The 21,263-nt window shown below is 37.3% G+C and overlaps 1 protein-coding gene across 1 annotated transcript in view; it reads left to right on the top strand.

Annotated features, from left to right (window-relative positions):
* Positions 1–405: 405 nt before the first annotated feature.
* BBS9 (Bardet-Biedl syndrome 9) overlaps positions 406–21,263 on the top strand; it is a gene marked incomplete at both ends in the record, with an annotated part of 267,629 nt that continues 246,771 nt past the window's right edge. Inside the window, 4 exons of the mRNA XM_079538520.1 lie at positions 406–511; positions 2,742–2,892; positions 3,799–3,863; positions 5,841–5,954. Coding sequence (XP_079394646.1) covers positions 406–511; positions 2,742–2,892; positions 3,799–3,863; positions 5,841–5,954 — 436 coding nt within the window. The remainder of the gene's footprint in view (positions 512–2,741; positions 2,893–3,798; positions 3,864–5,840; positions 5,955–21,263) is intronic.

The raw sequence follows: 21,263 nt of genomic DNA on the forward strand, positions 1-21,263 counted from the left end.
TTCAACTGGAAGGGACCCTTAAAGGTCATCTAATCCAGCTCCCCGGCAATGAACAGGGACAGATCAGCTTTTTTGTTTTCCTCCTTGATAAGGGAATCTCAGTTCTGTAACTTGAAAAACTTCTTATTTACCTTTTTAGTGCTCCTTTGACTGGAAGGTGCAGCTTTCTTGCATTTTTCTATCACAGTTATTCTATGAACTTGTGACAAGATACTTTTATTTAAGGACTCAACCAGAAACGTCCGAGATTAACATGCATCCAACTCCCACAAGAGCAGTGTGAAGCTAAGAGGTGATATACGCATAGTGAAAGCTGTTGTTATTGTAAGAAAGGAGGCTTGTTTGAAGTGATGTGCATGTCAGTACAGGTTTTAACAACAATTCCTTCCTTTTCAGTGAAGAAGAATGTCGTTGTTTAAAGCTCGAGACTGGTGGTCCACCGTACTTGGGGAGAAGGAAGAATTTGATCAAGGCTGTCTGTGTGTTGCTGATGTCGATAATAGTGGCCAAGGTAAATCCAGAATTACTTGACTAATGACTGCACAGCTGCAAGTTTGCTGTTACCGGAGCAACATGTAGTGAAAACTTGTTAGCCAGGCTAATTGGCTAGTTAGTTTAAGGTATCTTTAACATGTCTCTGTAGACTTGGTAAGACACATTCAATGCGTTTGTCTTTGTATATTCCTTCTAAATGTCTTAATTCTTGCTTGTGTTCCGTAGTAATTTCTCTCTCATTTTATTTTATCAGTGGTAGGTATTTTCTTTAAAACAGCTCACTGAGTGCAACACAGGAAACAGAACATGGGAGCAAATACAGAAATCCATGAAAGGACTTATGGGAAAAAGTAAAAGGGAAAAAAAAAAGGGGGGGGGGGGGGGGGGAAGGAGAATGAGAGTTAATAAGAATGTATTTTAAATGAGCAAATGGCCTTTTGTACCTGAAAAATATGAGGACATTGAAAAAAGTGACTGAGTTAACCCTGCTGTTCTGTGTAGTCACTGATGAAGCTGTAGTATGGAACTGACTTGATGTCTCTTTGAGGCCATATCTACAGTAGTTTATGATCTTTGCTGTGAGAGTTTAGGTTACCAAATATTTATTATTTGAACTTCTTATTCAAGACTGTTCATTTGATTCAAGATGTGTTTTTGCTTACTATGGGTTCTTGAGTTTGATTTTACTGTAGCCAGACTTTTCTTTTTCTTCCTTTTTCAGGAGAATTTGAGCTATGTTACTATTCCGCGTGACCTTTTTCAGTGAGAATTGACTGAAGGTGTTACAGATTGAAACTTTTTTTTGTGGAAAAAAAGTGAAACTGATACACAAGCAGGGCTTAAATTGTTTTGTGGGAGAACTCTTGTATTTACTTCTAAGCATTATAGATCACAGAACGACTTAGGTTGGAAGGGATCTTTTAAGATCCTCTTGTTCCAACCTGCCGTGGGCAGGGTTGCTCCCCTCAGGATTAAGCTGCACAGGGCCCCATTCAACCTGGCTTTGAACACCTCCAGAGATTGGGTGTCCTGTGCCAGTGTCACCACCCTTTTGAGTAAAGAATTTCTTGCTAACATCTAATCAAAATCTCATCTCATAGTTTAAAGTCATTCTCTCTTTTCCTATCACTATTAGACCATGTAAAGAATTGATTCCTCTCCTGCTTATAAGCCCCCCTTGTATATCGCTAAAGAACAATGAGGTCTCCTCAGAACCTTTTATAGGATTTGAGGCTTATTTGCATTTATGATAATGATGCTGTGTATATAAAGGAAAGAGGTACTGGAAATTCTTTTGCATTTGTCATAGTTATCATGGGAGCTGGTTCTTTCATTTTTCTTAGTGAATAATTTTTGTTGCTAGTCTTTTAGTTGTTAGTGAATATTTGCATGTTTCAAATGCTAATTCCAGAAAAAGCATGATGTAGCCATTCTACTTCTCTCTGAAGTAAGTGGTCTGTCTCAAAAGCTAATCTCAAGGCCTTGTTTTCTTCTGTTGATCTGATGTAGTAAATATCTGTATTTAGTTTAGGTCTGCTGACATTTATCCAAATGCAGACATAAATGCTAACAGTTCAGCTGATGTGATATGCACATACACAGATCTTAGATGTTGAAGCTAAAAGTTTGAAATATTTAAAACCATAATGTGAGTTTTCAGACATCAGTCTGAAAGTGCAGAATGGTAACAATGGTTAGTGCTACCACCAAGGTGATTGCTATATGCACCCTTTGCTGTCAGGTTTTATGGGGGGAATAAACACTAAATACTGTTAGCCTAGTTACTCTGACATAGAAGACCGAGCATAATAAATGTTAATCAAGCCACGTGTGGGAACCGTTGAGTCCTGGCCTGAAGCACTGACTGCTCACCTGGGGCAAGCACTGAGGCAGCCATGGGAGCACAGGTGAAGGCGATTCAGCTGTGTGATGAAGGCTGGAGCCTGGCTGCACCTCTCCTAGACCCCATTTAAGAGCTGACTGCCACTGGGGAAGGGTCTCTTGCTGGAGATCTCTCCTCTGTGGAGTCTTTCTGTGAACCTATGCCTTTGGATATACATGATCATTCCTTCCCTGTTTTGTTTCTTTTCCCACTTTCTCCACGATAATCTTTCCAGCTGTAACACCACCTGTAACACTATGTAAATGCCTTGCCATCTTAGGGATTTCTTTGAAGCTCTTCAGAAGTGAAATGAATTCTACGTGTACTGTTGTGTTTTGTAATCTCACTTGGTTATTTCTTGTAGATAAGATTATTGTGGGCAGTTATATGGGATATCTCCGTATCTTTAATCCACATCCTGTGAAACCTGGAGATGAAGTGCAAGCTGAGGACTTGCTCTTGGAAGTGCAGTTACGAGAGCCAATACTACAGGTGGAAGTGGGGAAATTTGTTTCGTAAGTTGACACCGGCCTGTGTTGCTGATTACTATTTAAGGCTTAGATATGGCTTTCTTTTCCTGTTTTGGGTGGTGTGAAATGGCTTTAGCTTCCACATTGATGCCCATTGAATGTATTTGTGAATATTATAGTATGCTTTATTGAGTGCATTTGACTTAATGCCTAACTAGAGGAATATCTTCCAGGTACTTATACTATTTTCTTGAAGTACCTCGAGCAGGAGGAAAGTTATACTGAAGATTTTGGGGTATTAAGAAAGCATGCCAGTAATACTTTCTTGTAATTCCAGTCTCCCAAGATGTAATGTTGCCATTTGCAGGGGGTTTGATAGAGAATTGATGATCTTTAATGAATTTAGTAGAAATGAATGGCCAGGTACAGGAGAGAGACTGCTGAAATTTGGAGGAGGGAGAAGATGAGCATTGAATCCCAAGTTTTATGACTTCTGCATTATTGTTTAATTCACTTGGGTTCCATGCAGCTAGTACAAAAGCATATTTTGAAAATGATATATGTGGCTGCTGAATAGTATTTGTTTGAGAAAATGATCTTGTTCATTTAAGTCTTTAAGGCTTGACAGCACCTTGTTCGGAAAGAATTTCAAGCTGACTTGGGGAAAATAGTTGGCATGCTTTCTATGCATAAATCTAGGAGGAAAAATGTTCTATAGGGGTTCACCTTAATTTTGCAATTAGCTTCAAGCACTGAAGTGTATATTTAGGAAGATTGCTACTAGATTGTTTTAGGCTAGCATCTAGCACTCTCAAATCTTAGGATCTTGCCTAAACCTGGAAGTAATTTTGACATTCTGCTTGAATTTTTTCTCATGCATTTAACTTGAATGATATCTAAAAACAAATACTTTTTTTCCTCCCCATTTATTTTTTTTAATTTTTTTTATAGTGGTACCGAAGGACTTCATCTGGCTGTGTTGCATTGCCGACGACTCTGTGTGTATGCTGTTTCAGGTCAGTTTACTGATGCAAAGTATCTTGTGATTAATTTTTTTTTTTTTGAAGCACATTCTGAAGATGGATTAGGTTAAATGCTAAACTCAGTAATTACAGAGTGTTTTCTCATCACCCCTGAAGAGCTGCAGTCACATTCCCTTTCTCACTCATGTATGCAGAAGAGACATTAGTAATTATGTCCAAATATTTCCTAGTGGCCAATAGGTCTGGTGACCTGCTCAGTGCATGAGATGCTGTGTTGTGTATCTGCAGTGGGTATTGTTGGAGTCCTGCTTTACTCTCTCTGGTGTTCTAGTTACTTTCCCACAGGAAGATTGAGTTGATCTGACTTACTGAAGTCCTGGCATTGCTCACAGAGATTAGTTCTGAGTCTTAGCTTGTTTAGTGTCAGCATATGGAAGCCTGAAGGATTTATCTGAGTAAAAGTGCTTGTGAATGACTGGCTGCCATTACAATTTTCAAAATAGGAGTTACTGTTCAAGATGCTGATGGTCAAATAGTTGTTTAAGGACAACTTACGTGAAACAATTTCTATAATTATGTCACAGAATTGAGTTGGAAGAGACCTTTAAAGGTCACCTAGTCCAACTCCCCTGCAGTGAACTGGGTCTTCTGTTAGATGTCTAGATAGCTAGAACAGGTTGCTCAGAGCCTAGTCCAGACTGATCTTGAAAATTTTTACAATCCTTTAATAGACTTTTCATACTAATATGTAAGCATTCATGATCTAATGAATGCTCTTTCTGTTATCTAATTTTTTTTATACTTATAAATAAACTCATTCCAAAAATAAAGGTCACTACTTCCTTATGCTTCCACATCAAATTACTGTTTCAGGAAGTGGAATTTTGCCTGTTTTATACACATTGTCATGTGTCACTTTTTCATAGTGCAGTTTCATTTTAATCTTTCTCCTACTGGATAAATGAAAGCATCCTTCAAGGCTGATTAATGCATGGCATAGGTATTGTATTACAGTCAGTATACACAGACTTTCTCTTGTTTTTTTCCTCTGGTGTTGATCTGTAAATACTTGTCCAGGCAGGACTGTGTCCTCCAGGTCTGTCCCAGTGTTCTCCTGAATGTGGGCCTGCTTTCATGCGACCACTTAAAAACACTAGTGGATTTTAGTTGCAGCAATTGCCTGGAAGGTTAACGTAAACTGCAAATCTTCTCACTTTAGGATGGATGTTGAAATAATCCTTCTGTACCTAAAGTTAGGACAAAATTTAGCTTAGATCTCATTCACTCAAGTCATCTTTTTTTCTAAGCTAATGTGACTGTTGTCAAAAAATTTTTTTTGCTTGCTGTTAGGATTCTCCAAGTGTTACTCTACTATGAGTAATTTCTTTGGGTGTGGTTGGAAAAGACTTTGATTATCAAAAGGTGAATCTTAACTTCAGTTTCTTCAATTTCTTCTAGTTCCCTGAAGGGGTCAGGAAGTTTGTTCATGCAGAGAATATGAAGTGTAACAAAAATCATTTTATAATATTATGTGTATGTGCCTCTATCTTACCAGTATTGACCACTGCACTGAGTGCTAGACTGAGTAGAGGCAAGTGATGAATGTAGCCTAAATGTATGTTTGTATTAAATATAGTTTATAACTGGCTACAGCTCAATTTGAAATGAGGACCATTACAGCTGAGCCTGCTTTGTTGGATATAATATATCCATTGACTAACTGAAGAATCGTAAGAATTCCACCTTTTTGAGTAGACTTTTTCTGATATTAAAGGTGTGCCTGACATGAAGAAAATTAAGGGTAAGCAATAAAATCTCAGCATCTTGCTGTTTCTGTCTTCAGGTTTTATTTTTATTTTTAAACCAGTGGTGTCGACTCATCTCAAAATCAATAGGAGTAAGCGTTTTTCAGGTTGCTCTTTAAACTGGTAAACCTTTAACTGTATGGGTCCATGTGTTCTTGTTTACAACCTTGATTCATGCAATCATGTATGCTTTTTTGTTTTGCAGAAACTCTAGGGAACGTAGAACATGGTAACCAGTATCAGATCAAACTGATGTATGAGCACCATCTTCAGCGAACTGCTTGTAATATGACTTATGGACCATTTGGTGGTGTAAAAGGTAAGCTGTTAAGCTGCTTGCTGCATATTGTTCATCAGCTGTTGTTTACTTCAGAGCAGTTGAGGATTAGCTTAAATTTTGAAAGGTGATGTGCTGCTGCTGTCTAGAGGAGATCTATTTCTAAATGATAATGTATTTTATCTGATGCATGCAGAAATAAGTTAGAATGAGGCAAAGAGTATTAAGCACAGAACAGTTGTATTCTTTGTCTTGAAGTAGTGAGCTTATGAGGATAGTATTGATGTGGGGGGAAAAAAAAACAACTAATAAAAAAACCCCTAACTTTCAAAGTAATTGCTTTCTTCTGTGCTTTAATTCTGGCTTGCTTTTTGGCAACTTTCTTATCCTAGACAAAGAATAGTCAACAGTTCTGTTCTCTGATCCTAAAATACAGAGTATCTTTAAAGATGCATAATAGAGGCTTAGGAAAAAGAGAAAGAGAACAAAGCTAAGATTGGGAAATGTAACAGTGGGAAGCAATTATTGGTGTCCTTTTAGTTTTAAATATGTTTTTAGTCTTTGAACTTCTGTGATTTTTTTTTTTTAACTTAGAAGCATTTAGATTTGCTCTACATGCAGCACTTTCTCTTCAGAAGGCAAATTTTCCTAGAAGCATTGTGAAATAATGGTCATCTGCACTAATAACGTCCCTGAGCTTTTCAGACTAATGCCACTTTAATAGGCAAAAAGCCTTCTGAGATAATATGTCAAATTTAGTCAGAGAACCTCTCAGTTCTGTAGCTGTAATTTTCTAGTAATAATCCTGCAGTGCCTTACTTTAAAGTCAAGCTTGTCCCTGGGAGAGAATTCAGCTGGTCACAGTTTACACTGATCAAAGATACTTTTATCTGCTAATTGTGCCAAAACACTTTGGAGTGTCACTTCAGACACTAGAATGAGAAGATAAGCAGTACTATGGATATTTTGAGGGATGAATGTACAGAGCACAGACATTTGTGTTAATGTTTAAGAGATACTGGTTTTTCTCTAAAACTGTGAGGAGATTATAGCTAGGTTCTTGACATTCTGCAGTGGAACTGCAGTAATGGATGGATTGAGGGATCATAAGCTAAGGTTATTAGTGATAAGACAAAATATCCATTTACCACCATGCAGTTCTGCAGAATAAAACCTCAGGATTTCTGTGCCATGTATGTTTGTTTACTGTAGATATCCAGCAGCTCATACTTGATGTTGGATTGATCTCGTAAGATAGCTTATCAAAGCTGTGTGGGATGCAAATCAGATAATGAGGAAAATACCTTTGCAAGCTGGGAAAACCAGATAATGTTTACCTCATAACCTACCGAGCCAGCCAAGCACTAATTCCTAAGAGGGTCAAATTAACAGTGAGTGTTGACAGAAAAAACTCAGTAGGAGTAGCAAAGGGAACTGTAGTGCGTTCTGTAAATTTCTCTTTATTTTCTAGTAAGACTTTCTTTCCCAGCTTGTCAAACTGCTCTCCTTTTCCTTTATTTTTCATGTTGCAGTTTGCCTTAGTGTAATCATTGCTATGGGGAAAGAATTGCCTCGAGTCTTGTTTTGATGTGACAAATGTTAATAAAGAATGAAGGCAGGTGTTTTTGTTAGTAATAACTAATCCTCATTATTATCATGAGATAAAGAAGCTTTAAGACCTAAATCTAGGAAAAGTATATTAGTCTGTTATCAGGCACCTGAATGTTCTCTAAGGCAGGTATTGAAGCAACAGGGAAATAGGTGAAGTGGATACTGGAAAGTGGCTTTTGTGTGCATTTCTTGGATTTAATATCCTTCTTTGTTGGTTTAAGTGAAAATCTGACTAGATTTCTTGTCAAGGCTGTATATTTAGTGTTGTCCTTGCCTTTTGCATTGAATCTGGTCTGTATGTTGTTTATTTTGTTAATGTAACATCTTCAAGTATCCCATTCTCTACTGGGGGATTATGAATGATAATGTCTGTATTTTCCATCTTGCAAGACCAACCAAAGTGAATTGGTAGAGCTGCCTACCAAGTGCTGTTAACTTTAGTAAGTGGATAGATGCTTGGCCTGGCCTGTTCTGCTGTCTGTATGTGTGCCTTTGGCACATGTTCTGTGCTGTGGTTGAGCCATCCGCTGTATAAATAAATAGACATTTGTTTTGACTGTGTGACTTCCACAATTCTGCATTTCTTGCTGGGTATTTTTCTAGCAGTTCATCTCACTGACAGGAAAGGTTAATTCTTAATGGGGTAAGTGCTGTAAATGTGCAGCAGTGAGCCTGCTTTGCAGTCTGTGCTCTATATCATGCTATAGAAGAAGTGACTAGCTGAAGGTTTTTTATATTTATTGCCTTCTCTGCAACTTGTGCAGTAAATGCATATCTTTTCTCATTGCTGTATCCTTGAAACAATGAGAAGTTAAAAGAGGCACTTTGGAGGTCGTGTTTACAGATCTATTGAGGCAAACAGAGGAGAAAGGCAATTGAGTGGAATAAGTACAAGAAAACAGGCTGTGGGAATGTCAAGGAGGAGGGGAAATGTAAATCCCCCAGGAGCATAATCTTTCATCTGTGGAAGCAAAGAATTCTGCTGGGGTGACAGAACACTTGATCTGTGGAGTTGCTCAGTCTTGGTTAGTATGTATATATATGTATATATTAGTATCATTGTCTTCTTGCTGAAGACAGTGCTGTAGGTTTTTTCTATAGAAATCATATTTCTATACCCTTCATGGGGAAGGAAGTCGTCATGTGCAGCCATACTGGTTCATAGTGGCAAAAGTCAATTTTTGTACACCGGTTTGTACTGCTATCCTGTGACTTTTTTTTTTGAGTACTTTCTTTGTACTAGCAGTTTTTTGCATTCCTAGTTAACACTGTTCTATGTGGCTTTATTCTTTTGTTATTGTTGTTGAATTGCTTCCAAGTAGTTGCGTGTCAACTTAATGGGAACTGAGGAAAATGACCACTTCACTACTGCTGTCTCATTCCTTAAATAAAATACCTCTTGGCATTCAAGTTTCTGCTGTGATAATTTACAATATGATTTCCACTCATGTGCAGGCACAGTCTGTGCTGTTCAGCATGCGTGTGCTGCTGTAGCTGTGGCCTTAACTCAGATGCAAAGTTCTCTGTTAGTCTGTTGATGCTTAAAGATTGCATGGTCAGTTTCTTTAAATTTTGTGAGTTGCTGAAAATCCTGCAGTTCCCATTGGATCCATTCAAAGGTTGTAGAGACAGATTTGTTACATTTGTTCGGACCAGAAAGTGTTGTTTTAAACTTATAAGGTTGTATTGGTGTGCAGTCTGCTGTCCTAGTTTACAAAAAGTGTAGGAAAGTTTTTTTTGGGGGAAAAACTGCCTGAAATTTTTCTTTTGGGTGTTGGTTGACCTGGAAACCTAACAAGGCTTTTTAGGAACTAAGCAGAACTGAGCTGTTAGAAGCAAGTACACTACTGCTGTTTTATGGTTCAGTTTGGTTATGAAGCTTCACCAGGACTCCTTCAGCTTTTTGGAGTTAAACTTTTGCTTACATAAACCTCTGCTTGTGTGTATTATTAGGGAGTAGATTTCTGACAGCTTTTGTTTATGTGGTATTTGGGGAAGGATGTTTCTGCAGTCATTTGAAATGTTCAGTGAAAAAATTAGAATTCACTCACTCATTGTATATCACATATTCCCAGTCAGTTTCTTCCAGTGTAAGCTTTGCTCTCCTGTTTGCATCAGTGTACCCTTGTTGTATGGTCTGATCTGTTTGTCTGCTGGCTTGTCTAGGTGAGAAGTGATGGAGATATAAAACATATGGGTAAACTCTCATTTCTTGATTAGTTTTTTTTTTTTAATGTCTTTTGTATGTATTAAGGAAAATGGCATTAGAGACTTCTCTGCTCAAGAGAGAACTGTGAGATAAGCAGAAAGCAACCTGGAAGGATAGCTGCTAACAGCCTCATTGATGATAGCATTTTCAAATTAAATGTTTTTTAAAATGGTGTATGAAATGTGGCTAAGTGACCACTAGATGGTCCTCTCCTTACAGTTATTGGTTACTAGGCTGTATCTCTGCCCTGTATCAGCCCTGATACTTGTACCAATTCTACAGGTGTATTTATTGCCAGACTTAATGCAGTGTAGGAAATACAAAAGCACTTTCAGTGAACCTTATTATGTTGGTTTTTTTTTGTTTTTTTTTTTTTTAAACTAAAACAGAAATATTCTGTTGGTTGCAGAATTTTGATACAAAGACAAAATGAATTTCTACCTTTAGCTAAGCTGTTAAGGTGCCAGGGAGTGGGAAATAAAAACAAGATTCCTTGTGCGTTTAGCTAGTCTTTTAAACAGAACTGATAGAAATGGTTTAAAAACATGAATGGAAACAAAACAAAGCCTGCTAGGAATCAAATATAATTCAATCTAATTATAGGCACAGTCAGTTGTCTGTTACTTAGCGTGTGGAAAGCTGTGACAAAGAGAGGGATTGTGTTGTGGAACTTCCTTTGCACTTCTTTGATGCTTTAACTTTACATTTGTTTCATGTCTCAACACTGGTACTAAAATGAGAACTGTTAATGTGACTTAAGGAGATCAACTAATTATTCTGTGCTTAAAGAAGACTCTGCCATCTTTAGCCCAGATTTTTAAAAATTGGACTTGAGTTTTGCATTACTTTGCTACGCAGAATGTCTGTACTTTTTTGTTATCATAGAGCTGTAAATTGAGTTTCTTCTGCAATGGCCTTGTTCTAGCATATGGATCTTCTTAGGATAATTAATGATAAAATTAGGGAAGTCAGTGCTGTTTGTTTAACTAAGTGAACTCTTAAGCCAGCCACAAAATGTCACAGCCCTTAAATAATGAACAGATTCTTGTGATCTATTTTAATTGAAATACAAGATTTCAAAAACATGAGGTTACTCTAAGCTTTTATCTATTGGAACAAAATGAAATTGAGAAAGTGGCAATTGCTTTTGTAAGACTTGTAGAGGATTCGGTCTACAGAGAAAAGTGTTCTGCACAGCCTTTCTAATCATATAACATAACCTGTCCTTCTGTAAAATTATCATGGCATCGTGCAATTATGCCACCAAAGATCACTGTGTTAACAATAGAACTTCTGTTGTAAAAAGTGATGTTTGCTGACAGCTTACAGCATCTTGGAAAGTGCTTACTGTTTTCACATCTGTAGCTTGCCGTTCTGTGTGTTTATAAGATACTTGAGTCAAATGCAAGTGGATAGTATTATATATATATATTATTGGATAGTATTATAGAATTTGAATTCAGTTCATAATAGTGGAGGGATGGTTTCCGTGCTTCTGGTGTGTTTTTGTTTGGGAGAGAAGTACAAAACTTAACCGTATGTACTGTCTTTGGTCGCTTGATCCAAAGGTCTACTCTTGACCATCAAAATCTGAATTGAGCTCATCTGATATGAGCAAGGATGTATCAACACTTCTGTGGTTGTTCTGTGACTTGGAGGCACCTGTGCTAGATTTGAAACAGTACAAATACTGACATGCAGCATGAGACTTGCTGTTTTAGAACCTTAGCTTGAAGACTGGACAGTGTTTCTCAAATGTCTTATGTAAAGTAACAAGAGATATAAGGTCAAATAGAGTAGTGTATACTGTTGTACTGGGCTGGTAAACCCTAAATATTTCAACATTTGTTTGTCTGATTTGAAAGTCTTTGCTTCACCTAAGAGCATGCTAATATTCCTACCAAAATGGGGGAAAAAAAAAAAAAAAAGAAAATAAGACACGATTCTTTCTGTTAAGTAAGTTGTAAATTTGGGATTAAAAGAACAGAATGAAGTGGAATCAGTATTGATTTAGTTGAAAATTCCTTTGTTTCCTTATTCTTTCTGCAGTAGTGCATCTTCATCTCAGTTCTTAAGGAAGGCACAAATCCAACACTAGTCTAGAAATAGTTGAGTCTTATTAAGCAATATTCTACGTGTTTTCTCTTTGGAAGCTAAAACAATATTTATCAAAACAATGGGAGTATGGTTTTCTCTACATAGGTATAAAGTGATTAGACTAAAAGCCAGCTGTTAAATTTTGTTATCACTTGATTATGGATTTTTTTTTTCCTTCTTCTTAGATTTGTTTGCAACTTTAGCAAATTCACATGCAAATTCTATGAGAATAACGTATTACATCCTAACATTATTTTAATTTAAAGACCTAAAAATGGATTGAATCTTCTTCAGCTGTGCAGAAATCTTGCTTAACCACTTTTATCAGTGTTAGCTTCACTTATGTGAAACAATAGCAGTGAACTATTTTTATGTGGTAACACTGAAAAAATTATAGACGGTTAATCAAAGAGAGCTATAAACTGCTTACTTATGAATCTGGTGAATTTACATATTGTACAGTAGACGATATGCAGGAGATGGACATTGAAACCAACTTTTAGCTTAGGGCAAAGCTCTAAATTCATGTTAGTTTGAGTTTTTACAGTCTCTTTCTAATGTGGTGTTTGGATGATTAGCGTCACAGACATCTTCAAATTGTATGTACAGCATACAGAAATTAGCACTTTCCTGTGCTTTGACTTTCTTGCTCATGTTGGGAGTGCTGAAACATTGTGCGTTGTCTCGCCCTTAGAGAAATCTGAGAAAGACGCTGTGATATGGAAAATCACTTTTATTCCTGCACTTCCAGTTTCTGTTGGATAGATTACAATTCCTCCAGTTCATAGCCATTAAGCAAAGTCCTTCCACATCTTGAGAAAGAGTCAACGTACTACTTGTGCGCTCTTCATAAAAGGAGAGATTTACTGATGTGTAGCCTGCCTCATTCCGCTTGTAAGAAATGGTAATGGTGTTCTCTTACAGAGCAGAGGAAGTAACCTTACTACTGCTTTAAGTGTGCAGATCAGGCTGCAGTTTCCATTCTTTGCCTTGTTTGTCTTGAATCAGATATGTGGCTAACACTCAAGGAAATTCATTTGGAAGCAGCTTTCTGCTGAAACTGCATAAAGGCTGGAGAAGTGCTTTGCGTAAGAAATATGGTCACTTGGAGCTTAGGCAGTTTTACAGATTATCACATACATTTCATGTGGTTGTATGTGTATTATTGAATGGTGGGACCAGATAGTGATTAATATAGAAACAGCAGTGTGTAAGGAGCAAATGCTGAAGTTCTGTGCTTTGAAGACTGATGCATGAAGTTCAGGGTTCCCAAGCGACTATCTAGAGAGCCTAGGATGTGTAATCATCTGCTATAATAGGAACAGGTGACCTTTCCCAGGTGAGAACTGTGTTCTCAAATCATTCTCTGGGACATCAGTGTTACATTCAAGTGGTTTTACAAACAGTTTCAACTCTTCTAGTTTTCTTTTTCACTGTATTCTAGTGATACAGACGCCTTTCATGTAAGATTTGAAGAAACAGCATGTTGATATTTAACCAGTGGGATGCACAAACTATTGTATTGCCCTATAATGGAATAGAACACTAATAATCTGTGGTGGCAGAGTTGAAAGTATAGTTTAGTATCCTAATTTTTTTTGGTTACTAAAATATTTTTGAATGATGATCTTTTAGAGATGCTAGCTTTCATTGGAAAAGCAGCATTACCATTTTGTATGACTCCACAAAATATAATTGCATCAATTAATGTAACTAATTAGTGAGTTTGTCTTATGTGACTATTTACATGAACTGACAAGCAATTTAGTATTTGATTCTCTTAATCATGCACAGGCTTTGGAATTGACTTTTCAAAAAATGTTTTAAACTGAAACCCTAATACCTTCAGTTGACTTCCATGATTGCTCGGGAAATAAAAGGAAATAATAAAACAATAGCAAAGGGAAGGTGAAAAAGGAAGTACAACTCTGACGTGAAAAAGTTACAAGTGAAGAAAAAAGTGTGAAAATAGATTGAACCTATCATTTTTTTCTCAGCAAATGGTCTTGAATTAATTTTAATTTTATTATAGCACTGGTCCAGAGGTGAAGTATGTTTGAGTGTTACAACAAAGAGGGTGCTATATGGAAGAATTTTTTTAATAATAAAATACAACATATGTGTAAACCGTGCAACCTTGTAACAGGAAACTTTATAAGAAGGGCAGACTGTGCTTAACTTTTCCACAATTCTGCAAGAATAAATTTTATTAGGTGTTAGTTTAAAAAAAAAAAAATTATCAGCTGAGTTTTATGCTGTAAGGTTAAATGATTCTTATGGCTATGTTTTAATACAGCAGCAGTATGATTTTGGGCTTCGATTTATTGGCTACTTCTCTTGAGGACCAGAGTGATTAAGTATTACCTTTCCTTTAAATTGCTTCTGGATCAAGAGATCATTTGGAAGAGGCTTCTTTGTGAGTTTTGTTCATGGAGTAGATCTACTGATCAGTATTTCTAAATGCTTCCTCCATCACTTTTAAAGCCTGCTAGTGGCATTTTTTTTTTTCCGAATAGCAGAGTTAGAACTTCACTAAAGCAAATGTGTGAATGGGGAAATAATCAAGGAAAAATTTCACTGGATCTTTTACCATCCTGTTTCTTTCACCTTGCCCAACATTAATGAGCAAGTTTGCAGTGTAACTGAAGTGAAAAAAGCTATTGACTTTGGTATGCCAGGACTTTACTTCAATTATAAATTACTGGATATATCACTTAATCTGTTTTTCATTTAAACAGAGCACTATAATAAAAATGAAATAAAAACAACTGTAGAAATACCCAAGTTTGGGAGCACTTGTGTTCGTAAGTGAAAGACCACTTAGAGATTTCCATTCTGTTGTTATCATCTCTTGTGTTAAAATATGGTACTCAAATGTGTACAGTCATTGTGTGTTGGTAGCATAAGATGTTTCGTATCTTTGGATGTGGGGTTACGGCTTGTGCGATTCTCCTGCCAAGCATCATCCAGTGCCAAGCAGAACAATAATTACCTCATGTGTTTTTAATAGCACGTGTATATTAATAATGACCCAATCTTTCATTTGTCTCTTTGGTGACATATTGTTGACTCATATTTAATTCATCATCCTGCTCTAATCCCCAGATTCTTCTTCTTAGCGCTATTGCCTGCCATTCTCTGGTTTCCTGTGAGACAGTTGTCTGAGATCATATCAGATGTTTCTCTTAAGCTTAGAGATGCTGTCTCTAAGGTTTAAAAAAAAAATGCATTATTATCCTGTGTAACAAATAGTTTGGCATGATGAATTTTCTTTTACTTCAAATATTCCATGTACAGCTTTATTATTTACATATGTACTCTTATTAATCTTCCAGCATTTCATGTGGATGCATCCATCTATATCAGATTCATTTGCCGTCCTGTATTTTTTTTCCTCCAAAAGAATGCAGTTTCATTTTCAAACTAGTCAGTCTTTTTCATCTTCTCAAAGGATCTTTCAGAAATGTGTACACACAGCTTTTGTTTATTTTTCTGATGTTCATTTATAACTATTCTTTACAAAAAGAAAGTCTTTTGTAATGGATAGAAGTTTATTTGGAGGATCACCAAACCCTTGTTAGTTGCTCCCTCTGTTTCCCTGCTTCCCTCCCCCCAGAGTAGTTGAATAGTTTAAACACATCTTGTACAGGCCTATGACGCTTTCTGCTAATTGCAGCTTAAAACATTTTGGGGGCTTTTTGGAATGATTTGTACCTACGCACCTATTAGAAATCTCTCTACAAGGTCACTCAGTGGAATTGTTATTTTGGGTAGTGGTGGGTAGGTCAGAGTTTATCTTCCAATCACAGGAAAAAAAATAATGGTAAAACAAAATCAATGAGCACTGTTTGCCTGTGTCAAAAGTGACAGGGAGTAGAAAGAGCAGTTAAAAATCAGTGGGAATGCAGCAAGATGGTTCTGTTTCAGATTAATAAAGACAGTTCAAATTTTGCACTATCCAACTGGTTCTAGTTATGGGATATGCCTCCTCATGGTGACAACTTGTTGTAGTCCTTGTGATGCGTGTGTTTTTTGTCTCACGGGAAACCTAGCTGTGCTAATGCAAAATAACAAGACTTTTAAAATAGTGCCAAAGTGACCAGGGATTCAAGAAGCTGAAGGGTTGAAGAAATCCGGTGGATTTAATTTTTTATATACTTTTTTTAATGAGGCTGCCATGTTTTCCCCCTTGATGGAAATGGAGATTGTAGTTGGTGAGACTTTAAGCTTGCATTAATAGTAGTTTTCTTGCTAAGCAGCTACATGATCCTGAGGTGCTATACAATGTGAATGGCTGTGGTACTGAGCTGCTTCTGGGTTAAAACACATAGTTAACCACAAGCAAATGTGTGATTCATGTAGAAATACACTTAAAATGTTATCTGCTTTAAAAACAACAACAAAAAGCTATGAACACACATTTGCAAAGCTAGCAGTAAAGCAATAAATTCATGCAAGTTTCTTAGGAGGGTGGATGGAAATGGAGTAGAGGAAAAGATGGTGAATGTTGCAATGGGTTTCACTGTTGCAATTTTGCTGTTCTTTAATATAAACCTAATGTACAGTAGGTATGTAGCTTCAGATAATTGCAGCTTGACTTTGAAAAGGTTTACAGGTGAAAATTTCTCTTTTCTCCTTTTGAAAAGCCTGTTACTTCATTAATGCAGCAACTCTGTGAACCCAGAGACTTGAAAGTAAATGACTACACTGGCTGGGCTTGAAAAATAATTATGTTCGACAAGTTAAGAAGAGAAACTAAATTTAAAGAAAGGTAGGATTTTGCTGTCCCTTTGTTATTGTGGCTGTATCTGTGCATACATCTGATCTACCACGCACAGCTGAAGTCTGTACTATCGATAGGTAATGTGCTGTAAATTATACAGCTATAGCAGTGAATCTCTTACATTGAAAAGGAACAGCTTTCTGTGATGCTGCTTTCACAACTGTCTCAACATTTTTTTTTCTGAGACTATTTGTTAGAGTTAGAAATATTACTGCATTCTTGCATGTTGTAAGAATTCTCTACTTAATATGAAGTTTTTTTAAAAAAAGTACCAAAATCTATCTGGGAAGGACACCATCTCATGTGTAAACAGTGCCAAATATAAGGTTTCTCTCAGTAGAAACTAGTGTACTGGATTTTGCATCTGTGACAACTTCTGGATCTCAATACTGCATGCACTATTCTGTGCTCCTTTGAACCATTCTAGTGTTTTTCCTAAGGATCCTTTCACCACCTCAGGTCAATATGAGGTTCAAAGGGATCATTCCCATGTTGCATCTTCTGTCTCTGCCATCTTCTATGGTAAAAGTCAGGGCAAGAATGAAGGAGTGTATCACAAGTCTCTAAAGGGTTGATTGTGTGAGTGAGGTCCAAGTTAACTGATTTGGCCTTTGGAGAAACTTCAATAGTACAAGACTCCCTTTCCATCTAGAATTCTCTTCTATGCTTTATGACAATTCAGAAATATGAAAGGATTAGATAAGGAGAACGTGATATAGTGATTGGGTAAAGCAAAACATTCAGTTTCTTATAACAGTTTTTCTGATTGCATACTTCACTGTGCCTTAACCAGGAAGAATTGTAATACACTAGGCTGTTGCAGGGAGAGCATCTCGTGTGTTGAAACTTGTGAACGTATTTTAGTTAATAGCTAGAAGGGATTAGAAAATAATTAAAATGAACACTGGTAGAATAAAGGTTTGGTGTTTTTTTTTTCCTTTTTCTCTTAAGTTCTCATGTATTTCTGTGTTTTTTCTCCTTTCTGCTGGAGTGATTTTTTTTTTTCTTTTTTTTTTTTTTTTTTTCCCCTCTCAATTCCAGTGGGAAGGCAGTTGGTCTCAGCTGGAACACATGCACCTTTCATCTTTTAGGTTGGATACATGCATCATCGCTGAGTGATGCAGGGTATTTTTCTCCTTATGTCTACCCGGGGTATTGCACTGTGTTGGCAGTGGTTTCAGAACCTTTGGTCTAGAATGAGTGATTGCAGCTGAAGTCCTGAACTTCACTCCCTTCTGTAGTAACACAGTGGGCAGCCACCAGACCACCGAGTTGGTCCATTCAGTGTTACTTCTGAATGTACACTGACATGTGCTTCCTGCTTTGGCTTAGAGAGGTAACCTAAGACTAATCTTTTACTAGGCATACATTGTTTGAAGGAGTGCCCAATGTATTTTCAGATGGTTTTTCCATTAGTAGGAAGCAATTTGTGAAGTGCTATTCTCACAGTTGACCCTCAGCTATTTTGTTTCAGGAGCTATGCTCAGAAGCAAGTTCAGTTCTCCAGAAATTATTTGAACTGGTGGAGGCTTTGCTGTCTATGCTGGGAGGGAGGACGGGGGAAGAGAGATGTAAATTACAGAGATGAAAGAAAATGAAAATGTGCTTCTCTTGTGTCAACTCAGGATAGTGATCTTTTATCCTGTGTGTGAGTACAGTTTGTATGCATCTCTTCACTCCAAACTTAGTTTTCCTTCAGTTAAGAAAACATTTCCCATGTATAAGACACCCATAAACCTGAGAGGTTTGTCTTACTAATGCCAATTTATCCTCTAATTTTGTTTTCATTGATACTTCCTTCCACTCTAGGCTTTTGACTGAAATTTATGAATACCATGGAAGGCTGGAAAATTGTCTCTGCTGACATATCCCTAAACTCTGTAGCTTTAAGATGCTTTACTCTGATTTCTAATTTGTCCCATTTGATGCTGTAGTTTTCACTGCATGTTTTCACATGGTGCTCAGACCTTCTGACTACGTAGCGTGTGTTTTATGAGAATTATTTGGTACCAGAGGAGAGACTCAGAGCAGAGGAAATCACTAACATGCAAAAAACTTAAGCTGCAAAATCATTTTAATTAGAAGCTTATTTGAGAGAGCGACCACCTGCCACTCATTCTGGCTTTGAATTAGCTCTAAAAATACATTCTGATTTAAAGAACCAAGTGTGACGTAAATGTATTCTTATCATGCTAGAATAATGAAACTACAAACAACGGTAGCTGGACTCCTGCTTGAAAGTAACACTTGCTGGCTGAAGGGCATTCCTCCCGAGGCACAGGCTGCTGAAACTATGTAGAGTATACTAAGTGATTCCATCTGATCTGCAGAAAGCACCACGGGTTACATTTTCACTTTATAAATATGTCACTGGCAAAGCCAACTGGCTGCAATAAGCTTTTCTGAAATGGACATTTCTGGCTGAGTTCTTGGAAGACGGCATTTCTTAAAGTGAAATATAAAAACCCTATTCACTAGCTACACATAAAAAAACAAATGGCCAAAGGAAATAAGATGTTCTATAAAAAGCTGGGAAATAAAAGTTCATGCACAATTTATTTTTCTTTAATTATGGTTTACGTATAATAGTTCAGGTAATTGGAGCTTGATTTTTTTGGTTAAAACACAGATTTAAAAATTTGTGAGTAGAAACAACATAAACGAAGTCAACAGAGTACCTGGTATATTAAGAAATGTTGCTGTGCTCTTAAAGGGGGCACAGAATTTACTCTTTTTTTTTAGTTAGTTGAAGTTCTCAGTGCCTGACGTCAGGTTTGGCATCATGTGGTTCAGTGCCACAGTACACACAGAGATCACTGGAATGCTGTAAAGAACTGGCCATGCAATGTCATAGCATTGTCGTATCACCACTGTTAAAGCAGGATATTTTAACAGTGTTATTTGTGTGAGCATGTTAGGGATTCATTATGAATGCTGAAGATGGATATGTCTGTTTCTGATATAATATTGCAAGAAGATGCTATATTTTTATTTCATTATTTTTATGATATAACAAAACCGATAAGAATTAGATATTGTTCATATACATAGAAGTTATTACTACTTAAGCAGTAACAGTTCGATTGACCTGTATTTTTCATTTGTTACAAAAAGTGTCATGTGTCTACCAGATAGTCACTGCTGCATAAAGATTATAATATCTGCTGTAATCTGTTTTGGTTTTTAATGTCATTGGAAGACTAGAAATTAACAACTGAACTGCATTGTTTTATCTAAACTTCTTAAACCAGAAGGTTATGATTAGAAGTCTGTCTCATTACTATCCATATAACTGGTTTTGCCTGAAATTGTGTCAAGCAAGATGTAATACAAGATTTTTGAACTATTAAAGGCATTTACATTATAAATGCACGTCTCTTTTCATTTTAATCTCACAATTAAACATTTTATTGTTGTGTTATTTAATCTCATGAGTTCCAAGGCTCAATCCTAGTGCCAGTTCTGTTTAACATTTACACCAATAACTTGGGTGCAGGAGCGGAATGTATCCTTAGCCAGTTTGCAGATGATACTGAGATGGGAGGTGCAGTTGGACTCCTCTGCAGAGGCCTTGCAGAGAGTTTTAGATATAATTGGCATATGGAAAAATCATTAATGGTATGAAATTGAACAAAGGTAAATAGCAGGGTCTGTGCCGGGGAAAGAGCAATGGCAGACCTAGTCACAACTGGTTCCAATAGTCTCATGGTGAGCCAGGAGTGTGCCCTGGCAGCCAAGATGACAAACCACATTTTGGGATACATTAAACACAACACAACCAGTTGGTTAAAAGAAGTGATCCTCCCTATGTACTGGTTGGTGCAACCTCACTTTGAATGTTGTGTGCAGTTCTGGGCTCTGTGTATTCTATATACACGTGTTTGTGTGTGTATGTGTATAAAAAGGATGTTAAAGTGCTTCACAGCATTAAGAGTAGGGCAACAAGGCTGGTAAAAGGGGACAGAGGCCTGTCCTGTGGAGAGGGGCTGAGGACAGTTTGATTATCTAGCCTGAAGGCTGTGCTTCTTTTTCTTTGTCTGGAGAGAACTCAGAGCTGGACCAGTACCCTAGATGTCTCCCTCACCAACGATGAATAGAGAGAGGGAAAGGACCACTTCCCTTGATCTGCTGGTGACACTCTTCCTGATGCAACCAAGGTGCTGTTGAACTTCACTGCTGCAGAGCCTTATGGTCTAGCTTGTTCAGCTGAACTCCCTGCTTCTGAGTGAAGAATTTCTTCCTAACATCAAACCTAAGCCACACTTTCAGTTTAAATCTGACCTCCCTTGTCCTGATCACACACCAACTGCTGCCTTGGTATTGCCCCCTTTCTTCACAGCCCCCAGCACCTCATGTCACTTGCTGGTCTGTGTAGTTATTTTTCCCCAGGTGTAGGACTCTACACTTGCCCCTGTTGAAACTTCTCTGCCTAACTTTCAGTCCTGTCCACATCTCACTGAATGGCGGCTGAGCAAACTTGCTGTGGGTGCAGTCTGTCCGTTCATTGAGGTTCTTGATGGAAATGTTAAACAAGACTGGACCCAAAACTGTCCCTTGGGAAACACCACTTGCTACAGGCCTACAACTACAACTTCGGAGCCATTGGTCACAACCCTCTGAGCTCTGCCAGTTCTTAATTCACTTCACTGTT

The sequence above is a fragment of the Tetrao urogallus genome (assembly GCF_951394365.1).
Source record: "Tetrao urogallus genome assembly, chromosome: 7".
Lineage (NCBI taxonomy): Eukaryota > Metazoa > Chordata > Aves > Galliformes > Phasianidae > Tetrao > Tetrao urogallus.